We start from the raw sequence: 9,373 nt of genomic DNA, 5'->3' as shown, positions 1-9,373 counted from the left end.
GAGAGAGAGAGACAGAGAGACAGAGAGACAGACAGAGAGACAGACAGACACAGAGAGCGAGAGAGATGAACTACGGTTCCCAGAAATGACTGCGGTTTAAATCCCTCGTTACCATTGCATTGTGGGTATAGAGAAACGCCCCCAAAAGGATATAGTATCTGATTTTTAAAAACTACATTGCCCAAAGTGATTGTACTTTACATCGCCTGTTTATTCGGCTCCTCCAAATCGAGATTAAAATTAAATATTCTGCATTCGCGTATTTTCACTTTAAAGGCGTAAATTTTGGTGAGTTAAAACCACGTCATATTTACGGGCTTTTTAGTGATTGATAATATGCCAAAATGGCCATAAAACAGAAGATTCTGATTCGAATTACATTTTGGATAATAGTTTTGACGAATTAAAATATTCACTACATTTTGTTTTGGACATTTTCTCCATGTTTTTATTTTTGAAAGGTGAGGACTCGCGGCGACGGTCTCTATGGCGCAGGAGGATCAACATAGCCTGCAGGCTAAATTTTCTGCTGCGGTTAAAGTCATCTGGAGTTTACCGAAACAAGGTGGACCCCACTGTACATCTCAGGGGAAAATGAATCTATGGGTTAAATGTAATTTTCTAATTCGTTAGAATTTTGCACAACATAAATTTGACATGCTGTACTTGTTCATGTGCAGTGTTGGTCAAACTCACCTACATGCAGTTTCAAGCTCACCTTCTGTTCATCAAGCTGATTAACTGAACAGCCAAGTCTAATAGCATCTCCAGAAGCTCTCATGTATTGCAATAGACGGCAAAACCCATATTCATAACGTTTAATGTTACATCTGTGTAAGCTCTCAGTCGTACAGGAGTGGTCCATCGATGAGAAGGTTTCTTCAGCCGTCATCTGTACAAAAGTGAAGGTTTCGGACGTTTCGCCTCCTATCCAAGAGGCTTCGTCAGCGAACTAAAGTCTGACTGGTCGTATCGGCCCCATTTATATATCCCTAAGAGGGATATATATTAGGGATATATAAATGGGGCCGATACGACCAGTCAGACTTTAGTTCGCTGACGAAGCCTCTTGGATAGGAGGCGAAACGTCCGAAACCTTCACTTTTGTACAGATGACGGCTGAAGAAACCTTCTCGTTTAATGTTACACTTATCGCCCTCAGGTCCTTTCCAGCTTTCTGATGACATGACGCTCATGTTTTATAGTTATTACAAACAAGCCACCGTAGGGCCTTGCACCTTTACCAGACCAACTGGTTTCTGGGCATCACATGAAAAAAACGAATGGTAAGAAGTTTTGAAATTACCATTTCAAGTTACATGCATGCAATAGTTATATATTGTATATGTAGTTTTTTTATCGTGTAAGAATATTGTATCTATTTGCACCAAAAAGTAATCATTTTTTCCCCTTTGGCCACTGTATGGCTTCCAAGAAAAATATCAGCGGTTCAATTCTTGTGGTTGAGATTGAGATTACGCTATCTGCATTGATTTGTGTATTTTTATTTTATTTTCCAGGGATGCATGGAGCTCTTTAGGAAACATGTCAAAAGAAGAAGCCATGAAAAATTATGTTGAAAACATCCAACTGGTACGCCTTGTGTTGTTGTCTTGTTGATAACTTGCAATGGAACCAATAAATACATTAACAGTTCACAATTTTCTTAAATCACCCATGTCTAACATGTGATCTAGATTTTGGAAACAATGCCAGTTTCAAATGAAGTTTCCGACTTGGTGCAGCATCTTGGCAACTTCTACTTGGAAGAAGAGGAGAGTGGCGGTGAAGAGAATGACGCGGAGAGCAAACCTTTCACATGGCCGTTTTCAAAGCAAGCAGGTCTTATTTTACATTGTCTTAACTTCACATTATGTGGACTTAGTCAGGTGACATTGTCTTACAACATGTTTTTTTTAATCTTAAGAGCTGGTCAGTCCAAAGAAACCCGCACTGGAAGGCAAGTATTTTAATTACTAAATCAAGCAAATAATCAACTGCTGCTAAAAGTCAAATATATGTGATGTGCTAATTTTCTACTTTAACTCATTCACTGCCCTTCACAAATTATATGGGAATTGAAAATGTAACATACAACGTCATTCCCAAATGTGTTCGTTTTTTTTTTTCTTGTTTGGGTGCCAATAAAGCGCTGGGCATGGCCTATGGCAATGTTTTCCCTTCCATAAGGGGGCATCATTTCCTTTTTATCCATGTTAGTGCTTTGTTTCAGCTTCAGCTTTTGTTGAAGCGCTATATAAACCAATATGTATGGATTGCATTGGATTTTGGACAGTCACCCTCATTTCAAGTGTATATAACTCCAGACCCATATAATTTAGGAATTAACTCTTTATTTTCCTGATGAAAGAATAGAGTTTAAGGTTTCTTACGCTGCATTGAATCTTTATGTAGTCCAAAAACTCAATATTTTGTGGGTTGTGGAATTCAAGTGACAATGACAAAAACCCTGGCACTGGAGTGGACACATTTGTGCATGTTTGAATGAGTTAATTACAGTAAAGTCTCGTTATATCGATATCGAATATATCGATAGTCCCGGTTATATCGATACTATTTCTATGCACGCACGGAGAAAATTACATGCAAACAGGGTCGGATATATCGATAGTCCCGGTTATATCGATATTTTTTCGGACTCCCTTGAATATCGATATAACGAGACTTTACTGTACTTGTAGATGTAATAACATGTTTTTCTATCGCCTTTCACAGGCTACGGAGATCTCTGGGACGATATACAAAACTTCCAAGAAGAAGAAAATAACATGAGCTTTAATGGAACGGAGGGAGTAGAATGTGACGGGGACATTCGATATCTGAGAAAAGAAGAAACAAGTGAAATGGACAATGTAGATGAAGAAGACAAGGCAGATGGAGAAGGTATCACATATACTGTGATTGACGTCGGCATGAACAGATTTTTAGCTTTGAAATGAGAAATTGTACCTCCACCCTTTTTATAAAGATGACTCAGATTTTTTCCCATTGTTGTCACAGAGTCCAGGCCGCACACACCGCAGGAGACGTCATGGAGGTGTTGCACCAGGGGATCCAGCAGCAGCGTGGACCTTAGCATGTCATCCTTGACCAATGGTACCCACAGCTCCCTCAATAGTGAAGTGGAGGAGGAAGAGTTGGCCTACTCTGAACATCACAGCGCATGCGGTCCCATCTACGTGGACTTTAATGGACGCCTACTCGGTAACAATGGACGTAGTATTAGAATTGTATCAAAGTTCATCATATTTACAACAGTGTTATAAGTATATTTCTGTTTTTAGATCACAACGATGCCATCAAGATAAACTACTACTTGGCAGACTCCGACAATGAGGAATTCTGTGATTCATTGGAGGATCCCATCATGGAGAAGGTTTGTTAAAAGATTAGGTTCCACAATGTAGAATATGTGCAGATTGTATTTTTGTTGTGCAAATGAGCTATGAAAGTTGCCTTCAGCCGTGAGTTGTTCACAGTTGCAATTGGAACACATCATGAACGTAAATTACACTTCAGTAAAGTAGTTGAGTTGAGATAATTTCATGGTTTGCAAACCAAATTCTGTCTGCATCCCACATTCAGTCAGCTGGCTCAACATCTACCTTGGGGAAGGAGCGCCATTTTTGGTTTGAGAGCTCCTCGGCCCTGCAAATACAAGACAGTTCACTTCGAGGACACGAGGAGCCTCACAAATGCATTCGAGGTAAAGACACGTAAAGTAAATGAAGTACACTGTAACTGTAGCCCGTTCTACAGCAAAATACAAAAGTCATGCAAGATATTTTCTGCCTTCAGTCGAACAAACAAACTTTGGACAAACTGTTCGAGGTCATATCCTTATTAATTTCTGATTCAATCAAACTATGTTTTGATTACAAGCTCGTACACGATAGGTTAAGCCATCACTTTATGCTTTATCTTTCAGAGTTTCAGTCCCCAAAAACTGCTCGCAGCTCTCAACTGCGGTTGAGTCCCTGTGACAGTGTGTCGGAGTCCCCGCGCCACAGCACTGCTTCTTGGGAAAGCTTCAATGAGCAAATAGTTAAGGCGCTTTGGAGATTGCAGGACGACATGAGTGATGTGCTGCATCGACTGCAGGCTTTAGAGGGAGTCACTGTTGCACAGGTAAAGTTCTGAAGCTTTAAAAAAATATGTAAAATAGATGTTGCTGCTCTGCAAAGTACATTTTCATTTTTAAGTCATTCATGAATAAATAAATACATAAATAAATTACTTGGTTAATTGATTTATTCATTGATTACTTTAAAATATCTTATGATCTCTGTATTTCACCATTTCAAGTCAAGATCATCGTTGTCTAGGTGTGCAGATGCTCCACCTGTAGCACAAAAGGTATTCACAAACACCTTCCATCGGTGTGTTTCATTTTAAAGATTGAAAATTAATGGTCATGTTAATCACCGGGACCAAATACAGTAATAGTAAATCTTCCTGTTTGTCGAAAGTTTTTCACACCTTCTTGGTGGCCGTTTGACCATTCTCCAATGACCATGGTGATGACAACACTTTGGCCCGCGATTGCCTTTGGTCTGGTCCAGATTTATTCACGGCGAAAGAGAAGGTAACCATAATGCTGATTTTCGTACAGTGTGTTTTGGTGTTTCCTTTTTACTTTCTAACATAAAGTTGTGTTTTCTTGTCCCAGGAAAATCACTTGAATTAATCGTTGAATTTCAACATCGGAAGCCCTGGGTGATAGAGCTGCACTCTTCTTTCTCTGACAGGTGAAGCATCATTGAAAAGCTTTAAATAGAATAGGCATGAGGAAAGAAGTTTTTTTTGTCCAAGAGGATGTTTAATTTCTTCAGTTCTCTAAAAATAAACACAGCCATTGAACTACTTCTGCATTATATTTCACAATAGTTATTATAATCAATGGATGAAAGTAAAGACATGCTACATTTCCGATGGTACATCTTATTTTATGATCAGTCACCAAGTTTCACTGCCCCGTTTTCTTCTTCTTCATGAAAGACAATGGGGCAGCTGTAACTGCCAGTGTGAGTTTGTCATGGCTGTCGCAGAAGTGTGAACATTACAATAATAAAGAAAAATTGTTGGAAAAATGTGTCCCTTAGTTAGCCACCTTCAAAATAAAGCGAGTCAACTAATGCATACTTGTCAGTGGTTTGGATTAAAATAAATAAATAAAAATATAATAATAAGTAATTTCTGCCGGGTAACAACACATTCACCCAGGAAGAATAAGAACTCCCAGAACAGTGCCAAGAAGAATTCTCAAGTCGAGATAGAATAGATGGTCAACGTTAATACTAACATGTTGATCTTTTTCATCCATTTTTAGAACCCTCTAAAGCAGGGGTGGGCAAAGTTTCTTGCTTCGGGGCCACACTCATTCCAAAAATCCGACAGGCGGGCTGGGTCAGCACAAGATACGGTACATATTAAAAAAAAGACATGTTTTTCAGACCATATAAAACATCATCAGAAAAAAATCAGGTATTAACATACTTTTATTAATGAGAACAGTGAAACAACAACGGTACAGTATATGTCCGGTGTGAACGTCCAATTATATTCATGACATACAAGTAACAAAGTGTTATATTGCCCAAAAACTGCAGCGTGCAGTACACGTTTATAAAAATCTACACAACATATTTATACAGGATATAAGATCATTCGGACTATTTGCTACAAAACGAGATGAGTAAGAGATCTGGTGGTTTTCTTTCCATGCCCAACTATAGATCCCTGCGATCACTACACATGACAGCATTGCTGAGCTAATGTCATGCACAAACATTTGAAGCCAGCCACGGAAGGCTTCAGTTTTCAATTGTTTTTAACATCATCACAGTCAAACCATTCTCATCCTTGTTTTTTAAAGTCTCGTAAATTTGAGATGATCCGACTCGAAGTCTCTCCTGAATGTTTCATACTTTGTAAACAGCTTTGAATAATACATCTGACTTCCTTTCCCGCGTAATTACTGTTCTTCGTTTGAATACCACGATCTACATGATGTAAATGTAAATTAACGCAATTAAAAACCTAGTTTGGAAATTCCTGTTTGTCAGAGGTCCACAAGTGGTAAATAAGTTTTCTTCCTCGATCTCTCTCTCTCTCTCTCTCTTGCTCTCCCCCGCCCTCCCTGTCTTCTGCAACTTGAAGTAACACCTGACATTTAAATGCCTGTCATTACAAGTCCAAATGAAATGAATGTAGTCAAGCACACCAAACTTCAGTTGTGTACCACCAACCTTTGGCGGGCCGGATTTAAAAGACCAACGGGCTGGATCTGGCCCGCGGGCCATAGTTTGCCCACCCCTGCAACTTGATGTAACACCTGACATTTAAAGGACAACCGACGTCTCCGGACAAGTTGTGTCCATAATTTGTAAAATGGCTTCAAATGACTTCTACTGAGATTATTTTACAAAGATTCCACCCCATATAGCTATATTTTACGTTTTAAGACTCGCGCTGGATATTCCGGAAGTCTTGTTTTTGAGTTGGTGACGAGTCCTCACCCTACGTCACTGAAGGGACACATTGGTGCAGTCCTTCCATCACATCAATGCATTTTGCTGGACTTGTTTGGTCTAAAAACTTCATGTTGCACCAAAAAGAGGCAGAAGAGGGCGACAAAGCTCTGTGTAAGGAATTAATCAGCCTGTGGAAACGGGCTGATTAATTTCTTACACAGAGCTTTGTCGCCATTTCTGCCTCTTTTTTGGTGCTACATTCCCCCCCCCCCCTATTGCCTCAAAATGGCACGGAATAAATTATTTAATCGATTGCAAACATATATGCTTTCTTCTTCAGAACTATTTGAATCATATTCACAACTGGATGAGTAACAAGAAAGCATATTCTCCGAATCTGAAGCCATTGTTTTGATTCTCCAGCAAGGCAAGACGTCTTGGGGTGACATGATGAACAAGGCGGCGGGACCTTCTGAAACTGGCCACTCCCGGGTTCATTTTTTTTCCGATTTTGGACACTTCAAGTCATTTTGATTGATTGATGATGATGATGATGATTTCAATAACCTACATCCAATTTCGCATCTTCCATTTATCGCTAAAATTCTCGAAAAAACCGTCGCCTGTCAACTCCACTCTCACCTCACTCACAATAACCTCTATGAACAATTCCAGTCTGGTTTCCGTCCCCGCCACAGCACTGAATCAGCCCTCATAAAAATCACGAATGACCTTCTCATAGCAGCAGATACCGGCTCCCTCTCTATTCTCATCCTTCTTGATCTATCTGCGGCCTTTGACACCATTTCTCACCCCATCCTGCTCAACCGACTCTCCACTCTAGGCGTGACACACACCCCACTTAGTTGGTTTCACTCCTACCTCACTGGCCGCTCACAGTTTATCCAAATTACCTCATTCACTTCACGGTCCTCCCCTGTGTCTTCTGGTGTGCCCCAAGGTTCTGTCCTGGGGCCCCTTCTCTTTATTATATACCTTCTTCCCCTTGGTGATATCTTCCGCAAATTTGGAATTTATTTTCACTGCTTCGCGGATGACACCCAGCTCTACCTCTCCAGCAAACCCGACGCCTCTCTTCCACCTTCATCCCTCTCACTTTGCCTCTCAGAAATTAAATCCTGGCTTTCCCATAACTTTCTCAAGCTTAACAGTGACAAAACCGAACTTCTCCTTGTCGGTACCAAATCCACCCTCCACAAAACTAACAGTTTCTCTCTCACCATTGACAATTCTACCGTGTCCCCCGCCCTTCAGGTTAAGAGCCTGGGTGTCATCCTTGATAGCACACTATCTTTTCACTCCCACATAAATAACATAACCCGGTCTGCATATTTTCACCTCCGCAATATCAATCGTCTCCGTCCTTCTCTCACCCCTCACACCACTGCTATCCTCGTCCACAGTCTCGTCACCTCCCGTATCGATTATTGTAATTCACTTCTTTTCGGGGTCAATCAAAAATGTCTCCATAAACTCCAACTAGTCTAAAATTCCTCAGCCCGGATCATCACAAAAACCCCCTCATTTCACCACATCACTCCTGTCCTCCAACAGCTCCACTGGCTCCCTGTTAAACTCCGTATTGAATTCAAGATACAGTAAAGTCTCGTTATATCGATATCGGATATATCGATAGTCCCGGTTATATCGATACTATTTCTATGCACGCACGGAGAAAATTACATGCAAACAGGGTCGGATATATCGACAGTCCCGGTTATATCGATATTTTTTCGGACTCCCTTGAATATCGATATAACGAGACTTTACTGTACTTATGTTTACATTTAAAGCCATCCATAACCTTGCCCCCCCCTATCTGTCTGACCTAATTCAAATCTCCGTTCCTTCTCGGGCCCTCAGATCCTCTTCCTCCCTCCACCTCTACACGCCCTCTGCCTGTCTCACAACGATGGGGTGCAGAGCTTTCAGCCTCTCCGCTCCTAAACTCTGGAACTCACTTCCACCCAACATCCGCAACATTGACTCCCTTCCTACTTTCAAATCTCACCTGAAAACCCACCTGTTTAAACTTGCTTTCATGGTCTAATTTATTATGCTGTTTTATTATTTATTGTTTTATGCATGATTTTACTGTTTTGTGTGTTGTCTTTGTTGTAAAGTGTCCTTGAGTGTTCAGAAAGGCGCTTGTAAATTAAATGTATTATTATTATTATTATTGGTGTTTTGCATTTGACTAAAAATATCATACTGCGTGGTTTCGGTATTTTAGTTGCTATAAAACGTTTTTCTGATGTCAGTTAGGAAACAAAAAAGTGATGTCTGTCGTGTTGTCAAATAAGGCACACGTGAGTCCAGCTGTGCGTTAACGTGGGTAACTCTTTATTTAGCCTCCAATGCTGTGCTTCTTCCCAGTCACTCCCCTGCTGGTCCTTGGCGCCTCCTGCTGACGTCATCGCCCAGCGCCACTGATCTTGTCAACAATCACACCACATCTCCCCTTTCTAGAATCATTGGATAGACTACCAATGATTCAACAGACCTTGAGGATTATTCTGCCTCGTGGTTGAAAGGTCTGCTCGTCCCTCAGACTGTGACAAGGGATCGCATAGGAAAAACAAACATATTTGAGACAATCCATTTGAGAACAATAACTTGATGGTCCATCATAACTGATCCTCCTCTATGCTCTGTAATGGGCTGAACATTGTATGTACAAACAGAACAGCATGTACAAGTACATCTCAATATTCGGAATACACCCACCCCCGTTTTTTTTTTTTTTTTTTTTTTTTTTTTTTTTAACGAACAACCCTGCAAGGAGAGCCTGAAAGTAGGGGGAAAATGGGTGAAAAAAAAGAAAATCACAAGTCCAACCTGGTTGGTTTCACCACGAC

The 9,373-nt window shown here is 40.5% G+C and overlaps 1 protein-coding gene across 7 annotated transcripts; it reads left to right on the top strand.

Annotated features, from left to right (window-relative positions):
• The first annotated feature begins 151 nt into the window (after nt 1–151).
• Nucleotides 152–8,679, top strand: LOC148891564 (acyl-CoA-binding domain-containing protein 5-B-like). Of its 7 annotated transcripts, none has more exons than XR_016116435.1 (15): nt 152–288; nt 462–565; nt 1,163–1,286; nt 1,521–1,593; nt 1,698–1,842; nt 1,928–1,960; nt 2,737–2,904; nt 3,022–3,225; nt 3,306–3,397; nt 3,607–3,727; nt 3,950–4,149; nt 4,327–4,377; nt 4,491–4,606; nt 4,691–4,769; nt 8,379–8,679. XR_016116435.1 is itself a non-coding variant. In XM_089008287.1 (14 exons), the coding sequence occupies exons 2-14, from the start codon at nt 487–489 to the stop codon at nt 4,701–4,703; spliced, it is 1,419 nt and encodes a 472-aa protein (XP_088864413.1). In that variant the 5' UTR covers nt 152–288; nt 462–486; the 3' UTR covers nt 4,704–5,184. The 7 variants fall into 7 exon arrangements, 2 of the variants coding, with proteins under 2 accessions (XP_088864413.1, XP_088864414.1); XR_016116437.1 differs by lacking the exon at nt 8,379–8,679 and adding an exon at nt 6,918–7,074; XR_016116436.1 differs by lacking the exon at nt 8,379–8,679 and adding an exon at nt 6,835–6,920.
• The last annotated feature ends 694 nt before the right edge of the window (nt 8,680–9,373 follow it).

Source organism: Hippocampus bargibanti, linkage group LG11 (assembly GCF_051943395.1).
Source record: "Hippocampus bargibanti isolate YZ-2025 linkage group LG11, ASM5194339v1, whole genome shotgun sequence".
In the NCBI taxonomy this organism is placed as follows: domain Eukaryota; kingdom Metazoa; phylum Chordata; class Actinopteri; order Syngnathiformes; family Syngnathidae; genus Hippocampus; species Hippocampus bargibanti.
The sequence above is the reverse complement of the archived record's forward strand: the minus strand, read 5'-3'. Positions and strand labels throughout refer to the sequence as shown.

Coding starts and splice junctions, on each gene's coding strand:
- LOC148891564 (XM_089008287.1), top strand. CDS start 487: ATGGCGCAGGAGGATCAACATAGCCTGCAGGCTAAATTTTCTGCTGCG. Junction 566..1,162: donor CTGGAGTTTACCGAAACAAG/GTGGACCCCACT, acceptor TATCGCCCTCAG/GTCCTTTCCAGCTTTCTGAT. Junction 3,728..3,949: donor GCCTCACAAATGCATTCGAG/GTAAAGACACGT, acceptor TTTATCTTTCAG/AGTTTCAGTCCCCAAAAACT.